This window comes from Trichogramma pretiosum, unplaced genomic scaffold (assembly GCF_000599845.2).
Source record: "Trichogramma pretiosum strain Unisexual culture from Peru unplaced genomic scaffold, Tpre_2.0 scaffold2, whole genome shotgun sequence".
Classification (NCBI taxonomy): Eukaryota; Metazoa; Arthropoda; class Insecta; order Hymenoptera; family Trichogrammatidae; genus Trichogramma; species Trichogramma pretiosum.
In genome coordinates this window covers 5,132,145-5,149,633 of record NW_019641687.1, presented here as the reverse complement: position 1 = coordinate 5,149,633, position 17,489 = coordinate 5,132,145, and the positions used below count along the sequence as shown (strand labels likewise).

The 17,489-nt window shown below is 36.1% G+C and overlaps 5 protein-coding genes across 12 annotated transcripts in view; 2 read left to right on the top strand and 3 right to left on the bottom strand.

Annotated features, from left to right (window-relative positions):
• Nucleotides 1-1,495: 1,495 nt before the first annotated feature.
• Nucleotides 1,496-7,210, bottom strand: LOC106659186 (protein TRC8 homolog). Its single transcript, XM_014381599.2, has 5 exons — nt 6,402-7,210; nt 5,842-6,213; nt 5,074-5,438; nt 4,140-4,996; nt 1,496-4,070 (listed from the first exon to the last, which is right to left on the bottom strand). The coding sequence occupies exons 2-5, from the start codon at nt 6,134-6,136 to the stop codon at nt 3,608-3,610; spliced, it is 1,980 nt and encodes a 659-aa protein (XP_014237085.1). The 5' UTR covers nt 6,137-6,213; nt 6,402-7,210; the 3' UTR covers nt 1,496-3,607.
• Nucleotides 7,211-7,789: 579 nt separating this feature from the next.
• LOC106658800 (serine/threonine-protein phosphatase 6 regulatory ankyrin repeat subunit A-like) lies at nt 7,790-10,100 on the bottom strand. Its single transcript, XM_014380922.2, has 2 exons — nt 7,914-10,100; nt 7,790-7,825 (listed from the first exon to the last, which is right to left on the bottom strand). The coding sequence occupies exon 1, from the start codon at nt 9,893-9,895 to the stop codon at nt 7,925-7,927; it is 1,971 nt and encodes a 656-aa protein (XP_014236408.1). The 5' UTR covers nt 9,896-10,100; the 3' UTR covers nt 7,790-7,825; nt 7,914-7,924.
• A 538-nt stretch (nt 10,101-10,638) lies between these two features.
• LOC106658993 (tRNA pseudouridine synthase-like 1) lies at nt 10,639-12,138 on the top strand. Its single transcript, XM_014381249.2, has one exon. The coding sequence runs from the start codon at nt 10,840-10,842 to the stop codon at nt 11,713-11,715; it is 876 nt and encodes a 291-aa protein (XP_014236735.1). The 5' UTR covers nt 10,639-10,839; the 3' UTR covers nt 11,716-12,138.
• On the top strand, nt 11,717-13,126 carry LOC106658992 (tRNA pseudouridine synthase-like 1). Its single transcript, XM_023461541.1, has 2 exons — nt 11,717-11,720; nt 12,053-13,126. Exons 1-2 carry the CDS (start codon nt 11,717-11,719, stop codon nt 13,000-13,002), a joined length of 954 nt encoding a protein of 317 aa, XP_023317309.1. The 3' UTR covers nt 13,003-13,126.
• Nucleotides 13,127-14,559: 1,433 nt separating this feature from the next.
• Nucleotides 14,560-17,489, bottom strand: part of LOC106658991 (protein phosphatase PP2A 55 kDa regulatory subunit) — a 35,099-nt gene continuing 32,169 nt past the window's right edge. For 7 of the 8 annotated variants that reach the window (XM_014381244.2, XM_014381239.2, XM_014381240.2 and 4 more), the window contains 4 exons: nt 17,052-17,386; nt 16,760-16,975; nt 16,487-16,654; nt 14,560-16,407 (listed from right to left, as the gene is read on the bottom strand). In XM_014381244.2, coding sequence (XP_014236730.1) covers nt 16,502-16,654; nt 16,760-16,975; nt 17,052-17,386 — 704 coding nt within the window. In that variant the 3' untranslated portion in view covers nt 14,560-16,407; nt 16,487-16,501. The remainder of the gene's footprint in view (nt 16,408-16,486; nt 16,655-16,759; nt 16,976-17,051; nt 17,387-17,489) is intronic. The other variant, XM_023461438.1, reaches the window with a different exon arrangement.

The following is a 17,489-nucleotide window of genomic DNA, read 5'->3' as shown; positions in this document are numbered from 1 at the left end:
GCGAGAGCGTTAACGCGTATATTTTGCGAGCCGCGCGAGTTGCGACACGGCTATATACATTATATAGCCGCGCGCGGCAGCGCACTCGAGAGCAAGTATTAAGACTCGTTCGAGCGACGAGCTGTATACGTGCAGCTAGGCACGAGGAAAACACTGCACATACACAAAGCTCGACAAAGAAATCGGCAGCGGCGGCCCCCCCGCGAGACTCGTCTATTGGCTGCTGCTGGACGCTGCGCGCGCGCTCGCGGGGGCAAGCTCGCGCGGATCAGATCACCGCGGATCGTCCGCATCCGAAATGCCGTAACGATATACGCGCTAATGCTAATATCGATCGAGGTGCGCTTACCTGGATCGCTGCTGCTGCTGCTGCTGCTGCTACGGGCGATCCTTTGTATTTAACGAAATACAAGTATATACGTCGTCGCTGCTGCTGCTGCGAAGAGGCGCGAGACTGCAGTCGTTGCACTACTGTGTGTCTATATGCAGGGCTGGCGCGAGCGCGTGTTTGGCGAGAGCCGAGTCTCGGTCCGCGCTGGAGACGACGTCTTTTTTCGCGTTTGTGTGTATATAGCCGCTATATACTGCAGCCGAGAGAGAGAGAGAAAAGTGCTGCAAAAGCAACGAGTGCACGCGCACGACTGAGACTCGCTTTAGCTTGTGCCTTTATGTATATATATTGTGTATATATGTATGCGGAGAGAGCCTCTTTCACTTCTCCTTTAAAATATATATATATGTGTGTATATACGCCGCCGCCGCTTACTACTACTTCGCTTTTATATACACTTCGTGTGTATGACTCTCGCTCGCTCTCGCCTATACGGCCTTAAAGCACACTGTATCGCTCGCGCGCGGACTGCAAAGTCTCGTCGCTTATACTGCCTCGCGCTGGTTATAATAGTTATAAACGCAGAGAGAGAGAGAGAGACAAAAGTATATATCGCGAGAGCTTACGCGCGCTGGATAGGAGGCGTCGCGTTGTTTGTTTTCGAGCGAGTCGCGCTTTTCCTCGCGCATGTATACACACGTAGGAGCGATGCACACGTGCTTATTTTCGACGCGTGCCGCGCGCGCGATCGTTTTCTTTTTGCCGATTATAATATATATGTTACGAGCTACCGTGCGGGCAGCTCGAGTCGCGTTTTTTTTCGACCCAAATCGTAAATAAAAAAGAAAAAAAAACGTTCGATGCTCATCCGATTTCTTCGCGATTTTATTGACGATCGGTGCTGGGATTAGAAATTTTGCAGATTAAACTCGTTCTTCCGGCAGATATTTCGACCTCGAGATGAGACGAGTTTTTCCTCCGTGATTCTTACGATCGATCGGTTAGCCTGCTTGATATTTCTTACCGATATTTATAATTAGAAGACGATGTCCGGATATATTCTGAAACTCCAATTATGTACTATGCAAATGCCTATTATTTCATTCTTCGTTCTGCAATTCAAAGCGATACAAATGCATGAGTAAAATTATTAAATGCGCATTATTTTTCTCGTAAAAATATAACATTTATTGAGCAATATTTTCAAAAACCTTCATTTCGATCAACGTAACATTCATGTTTAAAAGTAAAAGAAAAACTGTGCAATCAGCGTACAATAGCTGGCTCGCCCAGAACGATGCTTCGTTAATGCGAATCGATAATAATTGGCAAACATAATAAATCATACAAAAATTATTCATAACAAGTCTTAGCACCTTTTCCCTCGTTACAGATTAAACTATAATTGACCGATCTTGTATTTTTATCTTGATATTAATTTCTCAGGTTCTCGTCGCAGCATATTTACAAACAAACATCTATATAATATATGAATAGATATTGGAGATGTATGCAGTCAAATTTTTCATCTATGTACAAAAGAAAACTCGTAGATAAATATACAATCATGTAAGTATTTGTTCAAAAATTATTCGGCAAGGTATCATTCAGGCGCGTGTTACAAGGAAAATGTGTTAAATAATTGAGCACAATATGAAAATATTTCAATCAATTAAAGAAATAAAATTGCTATTTTCTTCATTTTGTGTTCAAATATCACACACGTTTCTCTTGTGCATACAAATATAAGTGCACAACTATAATGAATCTGAATGATATCTCGCCAATCATCCCTCATTCATGAATTTTAAAATTAAACTTCTATGTACAATAAGAAGAAATTATAACAGTGAGAAAGCGCTTCGCAGTATGAAACACGATTAAGTTCCAAACGCAATCTAATTTATATTTTTCTAGTTAAATAATTTTAAAGAATAAAAAAAAGTTTTTAATAAGTATTACTCATTATTCTAAACGAACGATTTATAACTAACAAAATGAATTTTTTTACAAATTATATAATGCAATGAGAAACTGTTCAAATTGTTTCTTCGTGTCTCAACATTATTTAACATTAAAGTTTTTTCCTCAACAGACATTCTTGGCCTGCTTCTTAAATTTTATATGACTTCAATTATTAATTTCGACATTTTCAACAAATTGTAGCAAAAATCGAGTTTATGTACATTCATTTCTTCCTAATTGAGGTACGAAATGCAAGGAAAAGTATGAAATAACGTCGTTTAAATATGAAGAATTGAAAGAAAACGTAAAATTATGATAAATTTCGTTCATTTCTTAAATATCAATGAAATTTGTTTCAATTATAATCTCATAATTGATTTCTAAGTTGAACTATAAACATTTTCATTTGCTTGATGTTAAAATTAATGTTTTCAGATAGTTATTTGAGCTTTTTTGTAAATTTTATTTATTTTTTTCACGTATGATTAGTTCGTCGTCACAACCACTGTTAGCTCTTTTTCATTTAATAAATAAAATTTTTTAATTAGGGTGAGCATACCTATATTTTATTTTTATAGTTTTAAACGCATGATTTGCTTGACTACCTAAAAAAAGCTTTGATAATTATTAATAAATTAGAGAGAAGACGAAGTCTTAAATACGACATCGTGATTCGTCAGATATTAAAAACTATGTACGTATTTTCAAAAACAAAAAAAGTCGCACCTAATCTTAAAGTAGATAATATTAATTTTCACCTATTATTTCTCACGTTTAAAGCGAAAAAAAAATGATCGGACCGAAATATTTTATAAATTTTTAAAATAAATGGCTTCAACTTGGAGAGTACAATTGCTTTTTTCACATTACAACTCCTAGATTTTATTCGGAATGTATCATATTTAAGAAATGACGCAGGTAATGTTTTAACACACTTATGCAATGCATAAAAACCAAAACTTATTCGTATACATAATCGTGACAGTCTTTTCATGTTTTATAACGCATGCATTCTCACATACAATGTTCCCTTGTCCAACTTGTGCGCAAGCTTAATTTTTATTAATTGATTGTTGAATATTTATAATTCGTCGTCATCCGTTGCTTGCCTTTATCATTATTTATACATATATCACAAAGCAGCTACACCAATGACCCATAAACTTCGCCTTGGATACAAATAGAAGTCTTCATTTTGACCACTTACTTGGTTTAATAAATTGTCTATTAGCCAGGTAAAAATATTTACAAGCGGCCATGGTAATTATTATTAAATAAAGTCATGCTCTAAATAAACTCCTTTATATTTGATCAATCATCTTCATTATTAACATTCATTCTGTGCCCGTTTTCTACTGGTTCTTCAGCCGCAGCAGGCTCATTTTGACTATTATTGACTTTGTACATGATATCATGACATAACGGACATCTATCTTGCACGTATAACCACTTCCTCAAACATATACTATGGAAGTAGTGATTACAACAGGTAATTTTAGCACTTTCCATATCTTGGTAACATATAGCACAGACATCATTAAGATCAATGAGCTGTTGACGCGTTGCACTAGGTAAGGAATTAATTTTATTAACTGCTTGACGCCGCTTCATAAATGTGGTCCAACCTGCCTTTGCTTCACACCATAAGTTAAAGTAAGCATGTACACACATCATGATTGCGCGGATCGTACCACCAGCTTCAAATACAAGGATCCAAAACCCATTGAAAAACAAAATGATGCCAAATGCAAACTCTATTGTATTTCCGAAAGATCTGAAAATTAATATTATTAATTTTGTAAGTATCGAGAATTATAATACAATTTTTATTTAAGAAAATTACTTTATTATGTAAACCCAGTCGTCCAGCTCATCCCAGAAATTTTTCCGGTAAGCATCATATAGGAAGAGCGAATAGATGGCAAGTGACACAATAACTTTGACTACAACTTCAATACTAAACACAGAGACTGCAAGTAGCCAAGTGGTCATTGGATATTGTGACCAAAGGAAGCTAAGTAGCCAAACAGGAAAGACGATGAGGAAAGTACATACAGCTAAAGCCCTTAAATGTCTATGTAATGCTGGATTGTGTGATGCGCTTAATGACATCATTAGTGGATTAACTATATTGTGAACAAAATGCAACACTGCTGTAAAAAGTAAGCATAAATTTCTACAGAGTCTTTGTAATCTATTTTCTGTGTCTAGCGATGTCAGTCCAGTTTGAAGGGCTAAAATATAGAAGAGTATAGCTGATATAGTACCAATACTTTTTTCATCTTCTTCTTCATTTAGCAAAACCCATTGGAAGAAATCACCAATATAATGACAAATGACAGAAATAACACTGGTCATGCCTAGTACTGCTGTTACTGTTTCACAGCCGTTCACCATGAGCGTTTTAATCATGTCATAATAATTAAAATCTTCATGTTCATACTCAGAGAACAGAATCCGCGCGATTTGCCACGAGACGCGTAAGAGCCAAAAAGTTCGTAACACTGATGGAACATGAAGACGAGCCCATTGAGTTTCAAATAAAGCTGAAAGTCCATAGTTAGAAACAAAATTACGCAGAAGATCATAGCCACGATAAATTGTTCTCCAAATTTCAAAGGCATTGTAACATAGCCAAAAGATGTTTATGGCTAAAGGGAAAAAAGCTGCAACTGGAGGGGCTTTTAGCATGAAGCTTGCCTGAAATAAAAATATCAAGTTATTTTTTGTGATTTTTTCATTAAAAATGTTAATTTTTATATGCAAAGAATACTTACAGGAACAGGATAAACTACAAAGTATGATGGCACTGAGAAACAGAAAATAATAAAATACTGTAACATAGGATGTTTTGGCCCATTATACAATCCATAGAATACTACAGCTAAAGCTATTTGGAAAAAATAATTTGCAAAAATTAGCCATCCTGGACCATTCCACAAATCTGATAGCTGAAGATTGGTTAATAGAGCAAAAAGTCCGATCCCTGTATTATCTGCTTCCATATAAGATATGACCGCATTCATTGTAAATGAGTTGCATGTATATGAAAGAAAAAGGCATGCCAAAGATGCTAAGTAAATGTACACTATCAAGAGATGTCGTGTCCAAAGTAAAAAGATACAAAATGCTGCTATACAACCTGTGAACAAATTGTTTTAAAAATCTCATTAAAACTTGATCGAATTTGTACACACATTTCACACTTCAAAAAAAATGTTTGCGATTACAATATTTTCAAAAGTATAAAACAAGTTATTTTTTGTGAATAGATGACTTAAAAATCTAAAATTATTATTATTTTCTGAATTAATAACATGTACAGTAAGTCATTTAATTCTGTTACAACGAGAAATTATTAATGTATTTTAGTGGGGGCTACCTATGTTTATAACACACGAAGAAATAATAACATTAGTACACTGACAAAAATTAGCATTGACTCTACTTTGCTGTTTTGGGTTTACTGCGTCTTTTCAAATCAAACAACACTTAGTGAATAATCAGGTTCAAATTAAAACTATCAATAACATAAAATTACTCACCAAGAAAACATCCAATGGATTTAAGATCTAAAATAAAGTTTAGGGGTCCATAATTTAAATCGTTTGTAATCTGAGACCCAGACAAAACTTGATTACTAAACACTGAATTTCCAGCAGTTGCAACTGTTTCAAAAAAATCATTTTGACTATCTACCAATTGAAAACCATCATCTGTACTATTATAGACCAAGGGTTCATTTGAAGTACCCAGGCCTACTTTGAGTAATGTGTCAATGACAAATATTGGTGGCACTCTCATCAAAATGCTGAAAAACTTGTGAATTCTAATCTCCATTTTGTATAATTAAAAATTTAACTAGTTTGTGAAAAACTAAGACATCCAGAAAATTCCACAATGTGTGTATTCAGCAGCTGAAATAAAAACGAAATTTTTAGCCAAAACATAGAATAATGTAATTGGAATATTAAAGATGATTAAAGTTTACTCAGATGTAAAAATTTCAAGATTAAAAGGAAAATATTTCGACGAGCATGCAGAGCAATAGAATAAATAAAAAGCGGCGTAATTTGATTTTTTATAAAAAGAAAAACTGGAGCACCTTTAGGGGCTAGAAGCAGACGTTTTGTTATGCAGTTAGCAGCAGAAGCAGCAACAACAACGCCAACAACATTTACCGCTTGGAACATTCGCGACACTTGTTAATTTTTTTTTTTTTTATCTTGGCGGTCAGTTGTAATTCACATTGTTAGTTGATGGGATTTCCGCAGCTCGATTGGTTTCAATACGCGACGCATTAGCATTTTATTCTTCTCCTACGTAATGACAAGAATTTACATTAAGATTGGCCGTCTCGTTTTGGCGCATAGCTGATACGTCTACTCCGTTGACTTGCTCGGGTAACAGTATGTATATCGCAGTCGTGTGAACTGCTGCAAACTGTCGATTCGAGTGACAAAACAACACGTCAGTTGCAAAATTAAAGATGCATACGAAGACTTGACATTAGCGACAATAGAAAATTGTCGTATGCGTAACGACGACGACGACGACGATGACGGCGGCGACGAGTATCGACAGCAACGACTTTGGCAATTGTTGGTTATGTATCACTTATATCAGATTTTCGTAGTGTGCAAGAATCGCGATGACTTTTGGCTCGGCTGCACCGCACTGCCTCGCATCTGGGGCGATTCGCCCGACGCACTGGTTTAACGGCCGAGTAGCGACGTTTTGGCTGCTGCTGCTGCTGCAGTAGTGTGTGTGTGTATATATTACGATTTCGCACCTAAGGTGCACTTGCGTTAACGAGCGACCGAGTGAGAGACGGCGACAGCAAGTGTGTGTACGTGTTTGTACTGCATCGAACAGACACGCGCAAGTGAGAAAGCAGCGTGAGAACGACTAGGGGAGCCCGCAGCAGTGTAGTATGTACTACACGTTTTCTCGGGGCTGTGATGTAGTGAATGACTGTACCCAAAGACAGACGTGCAATAAGTCATTTATGCCCGTACACAAACTTACATTTTCAATAACAGAACGATTCGCAAAAAGATATTCTCATCTTAACCTTCATTTGTTTACTGTTAATTCGGGCCTGTCAGAGTAAAAAAGTGTGAAATTTCGTGCGGAAATTTAAGCGCGACTAGCTGTGCGAGTGTTTATTGGCGGTTCGCGTAAGAGTAGGCGCTTTGAATTTTGAAAATTGTTAGGTATCGTACGGTCGGAGCGGCATTATGCATTTAGCACACTGAGATCGAGGCTCTTGTCGAGTGTAAAGCAAATTTTTTCAAAGTAAATCGATGCGGAATTAACGACGATTGAATATCGGGGGTCCGGAACCCAGCCCAAAATTAAAATTTTCAAACGAGTTTTCAAGCTTTATTGTTCACGCAATTCATTTTATTATTTTTATTATCGTGTTTTAAAATTTTACATTGCTATATACATAATTTAAAGCTTACACGCAGTGACAAAAATATTTCAAATTGGATAGGTCAATTTATAAATTCTCAACTTCTTTGCCTGAAAAAAAAGTATAAAGTTTAGAAAAATTAATGAAAATTATCATTCGGGGTGGTATGATGAAAAAGAATAAGAAAAGGTAAAATACCTTCGCGAACATCATTTGACTTTGCTCTCTTTCGCGACGACTTTGTTCGCCAGACATATTCTCAACAAATCCTCGTTGTTCAACTCGTCGATGATTTTTTCGTAGCAGAGAATCGGTAGCCGGTGACGCGTCAACTCCCGCAAAGGATCCAGCGCCAACCGTCGAAAGTATCCTCTCGACATTTTTTCGCACAGGTGCCTCAAGCACGCGCCTCGATACGTCACGGGAATCTTGTTCAAGTTCTTCGATCGCTTGACTCGGAAATAGTCCGAGTAGCTGAGTCGTCGTTCTTCCTCCTCGGGTCGCAGCTGGATCAGCTCGTAGAGCGACAGGCCGGGAACGATCGCGATCCCTTTGGCTTGGCGCTCGAACTCCTTGCCGTCGTGCCAATCGGTCCACGCCTCGAGATCCGACGACTTTTCGAACAATCCGTGATCGACGAACAATTGGACGATCGTTAGTACGTCGCTTCGGTTTAGATCGTATTGTCGGCTCTCGAGGTGTTCGACGACGGCCAGAGCGCCAGATGCCAAACTCAATTGATCCCAATTGCGATTGTTTCGGTCGAATCTCTTGCAAAAATAATCTCCGGTGGGAAAAACGAAATTCGACAGGTCGGCACCGTTGTTCAACAGAAAATCGACGGTATTCGGCAACAGACTCGCCACTGCCCATTGCAGCGGTGTCCGGCCCTGCTTATCCCGGGCATCGACGTCCACCAGCTTATCGATCTCTTTATTGATTTCGAAAAACATCTCCACCATATTATCGTTCCATTGTTTCTGGCAAATGATATGCAGCGGTGTCGATCCCTCGTCGTCGGCCGCGTTGGGATCGGCGCCCCTTCTCAGCAGCTCTCGAATGACCCTGACTCTGTGCCCTTTGGCCACGGCGTAGTGCAGAGGTGTCCGGCCCAATTTGTTCCGGGCGTCGACCCTCAAGGTCTCGCCGAGGCCGTCGACGATGTCGAGGAACCTCTCCAGCCAGCCGCCGCCGCCGCCGCCGCCGCCGTCGTCGTCGTCCTCGCTTCTCTGGCAAACGAAATGCAGAGCGGTCGAGCCTGCGTCGTTGGCCAGATTCGGACTGGCGCCGCGTCTCAGCAGCGACTCGGTCACGGCCACCTTGCCGTGGTGCAGAGCCACGTGCAGCGCCGTGTTGCCCAACTTGTCCCGGGCGTCGACCTGCACCCGGCGTTGTCGATCGCAGACGTGATCGAACAGCATATCCGCCATGTCGTTGTCCACTATGTGATACGCCACGACGTGCAGAGGTCTCAATCCCTTGGCGTTGGCCCGGTTGGGATCCGCGCCGTTTCGCAGCAGCAATTTGGCCACCTGCCTGCGGCCGTAAGCCAGAGCCAAGTGCAGCGGCGAGTTGCCCGTCTCTCGCGCGAGGACGTTGGGATCCTGCCCGAATTCGAGGAATCTTTTCACGACGTGCTCGCAGCCGGCCATACAGGCCACGTGGAAATGCGACTGACCGGACTCGTCGGTGCAGTTCACCTCGAATCGGTCGTAAATCTTGAAAAGCTCGTGGACGATCGTACCGCTGAAATCGAACCAGGGCCCCGAGGCGTACAAATGCAGCGGTGTGCTGCGACGCGACAACGGCTTGCCGTCTTCGTCGAGCTCCGGCTTGTCTTTGTATCCTGTGCTTACCACGAACCTCACGAAATCCGTGAAATCCATCTTCATGGCCTTCTTGAGCAACCAATCCATTCCTTTCTGTCCAAACATCTCCTGAAGATCTGGAAGTCGGCCCCTCCAAGCTCTGATTAATACACTAAATTTAGAGAAAAATAAGCGTCGCTTTCTTTCGTTATTCCAATTGAACTGTTCGTCGTTCGTCCAATTGAACTTTTTCAGCATTGTCTTCAATATTTTTATGCTTTCTTGGCCCGCCGGGGAATCGTTGATGCTTTCATCGGAGAAATCGTAATTAGAAAAATCAGCTAAAAATTGGCTGCAACCGTCGTCGACCATCTTTTCACGCACTTGTACGGATACTCAACTTATTAACGAGTAAATTTTATTCACTGCTCGAGAATCACTTGGGCTGCAGCCGATGCGATGATCTTCGCAGAGGTGTTCACGATGCAACCTCGTAATGTGTACTGACTATAAACATAAGTTACAATATCTCCAATTGGAGAGTATGCAAATGACTCTAAAACAGGAACTAACGGTAATCTTAAATTCAGCGTAGCGCGGGCCGCCTGATTGTATAACGTAGCGGTAACAATAACAGTGGTACACGGCCAAGTATAGGCCACGCCCCTGATTCGCTGGATTTACACTTTCTAATACTTAACGAATTCAACACGACTCTATTCTGTGTCGATTGAACGAACAAATTTTGGATTGCAGTCCAGTCAAATTAAAGCAAACACCATGTTGAAAGTGAAAAAACTTCCCAACCACACTTGGACGTTTTTAATTTGTTCTTATTGCATTACTACTCGAGATAAATTATTCATTTTTATACACAAAACCCCTAATAACCGTAGAGATATATAGAAAATTATTAATTTGTACCGAATCCACGCCTTCGTGGAAATTCCCAACTCTTTATATGACTCGTCTTTCCATAGACTGCTCGAAATGTCATTTAAAGAGTTTAAATATCCCCACGATTTGTAACGTAACTTATGTAAATAAAACGAGCGATGCGCGCGCGGCCTGTCAATTGTTATGGATGCGCACATGGTTTTAAAAAATCGTCTGCTCTCCGCACACACTGCGTTTTAAAAGTAACCTTTCGCATATATTTGTTTGCAGTGTTAATTGAATTTTTAAATTAAGAAGTAAAGTACCAGTAGCTATATTTTTGATGTTTTAAATTTATGCAGTAGTTTGCATATCTGATAATTTCAAAACTCTAAAATAAAATGATACATAATTTGTAAAGAAAATAAACATATCAAGTTATGAAAATGACAAGATACGCTATAAACTTTTCTTACATTGGAACTCATTATAAAGGGTCACAAAGACGTTGCAATAAGGCTTTGATGGATATTGATACTGTGCAAGGGGCTATTGAAAGTTCTTTTCAAAAAATAAAAAGATTCAAAGCTCCATCGTTAATCATGGCTGGAAGAACAGATGCTGGGGTTCATGCATTATGTTCAACAGCTCATTTTGATTTGGAAAAACCTATAGATACACAATATTTTATTCGAGAATCAAACAAATTCTTACTCGGTTGTGGACATCAAATTAGGCTACTATCTTGCTATGAAGTAAGTTCTAATTTTCACGCTAGATTTTCTGCAATATCAAGGACTTATGTGTACAGATTTTTAATGGCTAATGATCCAACGTTTAGTCAGATACCTATTTCAGAATACAGCAGGACCTTGCACTTACGATCAAATCCACATAAATTTGACTTTGAACGAATGAGGAGGGGCTTAGATTTATTTAGAGGAACCCACGATTTCAAATCTTTTAGTGCTCCATCAACAAATAAAATTGAATATGAAAGACGTAGAACTTACGTAAGGTCTTTGAATATTGAATTAGAACCAGCTCAACCTCTTTTACCGGTTGATCCATTATCAAAACATTTTTCTTATTGGAACTTCATTTTCACATCAAAATCTTATCTCTACCATCAAATCAGGCGCATAGTGGGTACTTTATTTGCTTTAGGCTTAAATAAAATTAGTGAAGAGGAAATAATGACAATGTTGCAAGTTCCTGGACACCATAATTGGAACAGAAGTATAGATCCAGCTTTACCTCATGGTTTGTATCTTTTCGGAATAAAATACGACGGAAAAGATATTGAAAGTACATAAAATGAGTAAAAACTCTTGTGTCCAATTTTGAATGTAAAGTTGTAATGTAAATACATAAAAACTTAGAACGGCAAATGGCAATAGATTGACTAGATGCATTGCATGCATTGGAATTTCAAAGTAAAAGCTGTCTGCTAAAATGATGTCTGCTACGCAGCCTCATTCAAATACATAGTTTAACCTCGTGTACTGTCGGCAAGTCACATTTGAAAATAAGCATACACGTATTCGTATGCTTAAATGGTGCGTTTTTTATATGTAGTTTTTTTTTAGAAAAAAAAAATTATAAATTCATGAGATACATTCATGTATTAATAAAATAAAACCAAATAATTAGTTTGTACAGTTATAAAAATGACTACAAGGAGATACTTGATACGATTTTCGTACTTGGGAACCCAATATAGAGGTTCACAAAAGCATGCTGGTTCTACTGTTTTAGATGTGGATTCAATTCAAGGTGCCTTAGAAAGTTCTTTGTCACGACTTAATCATAAAAATGTTCCAAATATTGTTATGGCTGGAAGAACAGATGCAGGTGTGCATGCGTTAAATATGACTGCTCACATTGACATTCAACACAATTATACATCAGAAAAGTATCCAGACTATAATAAAAAATTAGTTCAATTGATGAACAGATACTTAATTAATACTGGTCATGAGATAAGAGTATTTACTTGTTATGAAGTAAACCCAAAGTTTCATGCAAGATTCTCAGCAAAAACAAGGACTTACCTGTATAGATTTTGCATGCCAAAAGATGTTACCGATCAACGTCTCCCAATTTCTGAGCATAATCGATCCTTATTTTTCCACCCGTATCCTCATAATTTTGATATGCAGAGATTTAAAAACGGTTTAGAATTATTTAAAGGAACCAAGGATTTTATGACATTTAGTGCTCGATCAGTGAAAAAAGAACTTTACTGGGAAAAGGAAGAATTCAAACGCAGATACGTCAAAACATTAGATTTGAGAATAGAAGAAGCTACGCCTCTCATGCCAATGGATCCATTATCACAAAATTTTTCTTATTGGCATTTAACTTTCCAATCTAAATCATTTCTGTACAACCAAATAAGACGAATAGTTGGAACTCTTTTTGCATTAGGACTCAACAGGATAAGTGAAGAAGATATAATTACAATGCTTCAAGTTCCTTCTCATCACCAATTCATAAATAAAATCCAACCAGCTAAGCCTCATGGCCTATATCTTTTAAATGTTGATTACGATGAAGAAGATATAAAACCTTATGACAGTGAAAAGATGAAATCTGCATAAAAACATCCAATGGATCTCAAAAAAACATTACACTTTTATAATCTTTCACAAGCATTCTATTGAATGTGATATGTCTGTACAAATGTTAGTAGTAAAAATAAATAATGAATAAGTTATTTTTAAATTAATGAAAAATGGTGCATTTTTTTTATAAATTTTATTTGTATTCTTTTGCTTGTCTTTGAATACTTCAAAAAACTTATTTCTTTATCTCACATACAATTATTTAAAGAGATCATACTTTCTCACATTCTTACAAATCGCTTGTGCATAATTGTCACAAATTCTATATTAGACTGTGTGTTATGAAATAATATCATTTCCATTTGATCACTGCTGCTGTTTATGGCATCTTACAAGATCATGTAGTAACAAACTTAATTCACTTGGATTGAACTGCTCTATGATCTGTTGTCTTTCAATGATTCAATATTACTTAACAATTATTTTATTCACTTACTTTCCGTTGTTTTAATCTATTTTTTTAGCATAAGTTATAATCGGAAGATCTTACTTTTTTAGCCGCCTGCGCATGTTTTCATTAAACATTTTAATCTAAGACTTATGCTTAATATTTTCACTACGCTTATAATTCATTCATAAGGCGCCGGTTATTTGGATGAAGATTTTTCTTACGATAAAAAATACACAACTCGGTTTCAATATGCTGGCTACATCGTGACTTATTTCATACCATAGTTTATCACAATAAAAACAGGTCCTGCGTGCGAGCCAAAAACTATATCATATGTGTAATATTCTAGTGTCCATAGATTATTTATTTCTATATTTATGGCCTCTTGCTGTTAATCTGTATTACTTGACGTAAGCAATAAAAATAAACTTAAGTTTATGATGTTTTCAGTTGTATATATGAATAAAAAGTTTTATTGTAGAATAAATCTACAACACACTTTTACTAGATTTTTAGTTGGTCATACGTCTCATTCTATGCCAAAAACTTTTCAGCAAAATATTATGTTGAAAATTGTTCTTTTTCATGGTGTTATTCAATAATATGAGATTGAAATTGTACTTAACTTAACTAGTTTCAGAACTTAGAAAATACTCAAAGGATCTGTATTGCAAAAGAATTCTTTTTAGCACATTCAATGATTGAAAGAAAAATGAGAAAGAATCATTTTACCAAAGATTCAAAACAAAATGCATATTTTTCTTTCTTTTTAATAGACATTACAACTTATTTTAATGTTGACCAATACAATTTCATAAAAATTTTTTATAAAATTGAGTTTGATTGCTTTTTTACTGTACACATACATAATTTAGTTTTTTTTTCATAGAAAGGTATTTTATTTTAATTCATAAGACAACGGGATTTCTCTATTAATGCTTAATTTTATTTTATTCACACGCTGATGAAAAATTAAGCTAATCTACGATAAAAAGCAACATTACACACAATCTTCAGAACAGTAATTCTTGCATGGTTTTCATACTATGTATTTACGATGTAATTCTTTTTTATGGTCAGTACATACAATAACAAAAATGCTATTAAGGCGAATTATAAGAGAGATTAAGAAACTAATCATGTTTTAAATTTTCACAAAACAACAGTCATTGTTATTATTATTACTTTTTTTTGAAAAATTTACCATTTCTATGTACAAGTCAATATCATACAATTAATTATTTTGATTTATAATATGTGAGGCATTTATTAAACTACAAAAGCTTTAAAACATGACACATTTGTGAACCGAACATTTTTGTCTTATGACTGGTACATACATTATCTACATAATAAATACAACCGTTGTTGAACGTTCAATTTTGTGTTATTTCAAACTCCCAATTTAATTTTATTTCATTTGAAATTTAAGATTGTGAGAGCTATAAATGAACGATTCATTTAAAAAATTCTTGCGTAATTATTGCAGATTTCAGGCCAATGTTGGCTGTGTTTAAAGTCATTCTTGAAATGATATTACTACATGTTTTAAGAGAACGTGAAAATACATGGTTCCGTTCTAAGAATTTTACTAATTACCAGAGCTTATGGCCAATTATTCAAAGGTTCATCCTTTTAATTATTTCAGACTATTGTTTTTTTATAGATGTCGTGTGCAACCATACTTCGAATTTGATACATAAAGAAATTGCATTAATAACGTCTGGTAATAATATTAGTATTCCGTTAATAATTTTAGGTGATCAAAATTAAGAAAGAATTTAAAAAATATGACAAATACATTGTTTTACTAAAATCATCACATCCTAGTATTAGGGCTTTTTAAAAATGTTTACAGATTACAGATTAAAATTCTTCAAGGGAGTTTCGCAATAATTATTCAAAAAGTTCATAACAATATGTTAAAAGTACTCGGTCAAAAATGTTTCATGTTTGTTTCTTTTATTCTGTTTTGTATCGAAAATAATCGATTCTCTACGTCCAATAGCATAATGGCATTCCTATCGCCATTGAAATGCAAATAATTAAAACTGATGCACTTTAGATGTTAATTCATAATTAACATTATTTCACAATAAACGATAAAAATTATAGAATTTATACACCTCATCATTGATGAAATTTTATTCAAATGAATCAAGCAATAATTTTTCTATATAATAATCCATTCGGGTTCACTTTCACTTGGATAAGATCGCTCTTTTCAATCTCCCGAGAAAGTTTTAAAAAAAAGTCGTATCATACATACACTCAATTGGAAAATTGCTAGAAACTTTATTATAAATCAAAGATAAGGTAAACAAATCGATTTTACAATCTTTGCTCTCTTTCTCAGAAAGTTCAGTTTTAGATCGTCGTTACAGAACTCGATTTTGTCCGCACAGCGAACTATCTCGATTTTAACTATTTCTTTATAATTTGATGACCTCAAGATAAAAGTTTGAGTTTTTTCGCAACATATATACATATCTTAACAAGTTATTCTCTAAGAGATTATAAAGTCCATAGAATGTGTATTACAACTTTTTTGTATAAAGACGAGTACTATGTTCACGTATATCAATGTTGTAACTAGCGTAGTAGATTATGTATGATAATGGACGTAAAGATCGCATTTTTTAAATGTGTCCCTTGACTTTTATTGACGCTCACTCATGTGGCAATCTTAAATTCTCCATTTTTGAATGATGGTGTTTTGTTTTTTTTTCTTTTTGTATTTTTTTTCTTTTTTTTTACACTACCCCCTGGTGTGCTGGTGCTTCACTTAAAGGTTTCGCGTAATAACTTTCATCAGTCAGTCAACGATCGGTGATATGATGAAGCTGACGCTCGTCCATACTTTTTTTCTTGTCGTGTTTACCGGAACATTCATGTTACCAGCAGCTTCTTCACTTAACCTGTCTTACCTGCTTGTTTATTTTTTCATACCTCACACGTAACGCTTATGTCAGTATGTAACGTTGAATAATCTGTAAAGTCAGATAAAGTCTTTAAATATATTCATTACATGAAACGTTCTTTCTTTAGAGACATTTAAATAATATGTACTTGCATATAAATATGCTAGAGTTTATCTTGAAACAGGAAAAGATTATTTGTGGCCGCCACCGCAACAATATTTTCATGAGGATGCCATGCCGTATGCAGAATTTTCTTATTGAAATCCAAACAATCTACACTAATCTCATCCTTTTTGCGTTTCCCACCGGCACAGACCTAAAACGTGCAATCAGTACATTTATTATTATAATTTAATGGAAATTATTTCGATGCATTGAAAGTTGGAAGTTGTAATAAAATATTGATTGTCCCAGAACGAACCTTGCGTGGTTTTAATAATGTTTTAGGTTTAGCGACATCACGTGATGCTTCAAGAGTAACGTCTCGTTTCGTTGAACGGTCGAAAACACGGAAGAAATTATTATATGAACCAGTCATTATGGCCGAATCGTTGCCGCTCCAGCAGCACTCAAACTTATCAAAGATACAGTCATTTTCGTACAATGAACACAGTTTTGTTCTCAAATACTCGTGCACCTGGAACATTTGAAAAGATTTTAGTTTTAATAATTTATGCAGTTAAAGATAAAGAATGCTGAAAAATAATAATTACAGGATAGCTTTCGATAGGTTTTGTTTCCATATGCAAATCCCAAACTTTGACACTTAGGTAGTCTCTACTGATCATGTATCGCCCAGAATTGCTGAGTTTAACATCGCTAATACTAGAAATTATTTCTGAAAAGAAGCTTCTATTGCTAGCATCTTCAGGTTCCTCAAATAATTTACTATGACGATCGCAAAGTGCTGCCGATCTCATATCGCATAAGCGTATTGTACCCTTGCTACTGCTGTAGACCAATAGGTTGCATTCTACAGGATGGAACTCTGCAGCTGTTATCACTTCAGTTAATTCCTCCATGTTCGTAGGCTTAATATCAACAATGTCTAAAAAAATGTTAAGGAAACTACCTCGAAAAATATTAACAATATTTAAAAAAAAGGATCATAAAAAAAAAAAATGAAGTATAAAAAAAATAGACTGTAAATA

Coding starts and splice junctions, on each gene's coding strand:
- LOC106659186 (XM_014381599.2), bottom strand. CDS start 6,136: ATGGAGATTAGAATTCACAAGTTTTTCAGCATTTTGATGAGAGTGCCA. Junction 4,997..5,073: donor TTGTAGTTTATCCTGTTCCT/GTAAGTATTCTT, acceptor TTTTTATTTCAG/GCAAGCTTCATGCTAAAAGC. Junction 4,071..4,139: donor GACTGGGTTTACATAATAAA/GTAATTTTCTTA, acceptor ATTAATTTTCAG/ATCTTTCGGAAATACAATAG.
- LOC106658800 (XM_014380922.2), bottom strand. CDS start 9,895: ATGGTCGACGACGGTTGCAGCCAATTTTTAGCTGATTTTTCTAATTAC.
- LOC106658993 (XM_014381249.2), top strand. CDS start 10,840: ATGAAAATGACAAGATACGCTATAAACTTTTCTTACATTGGAACTCAT.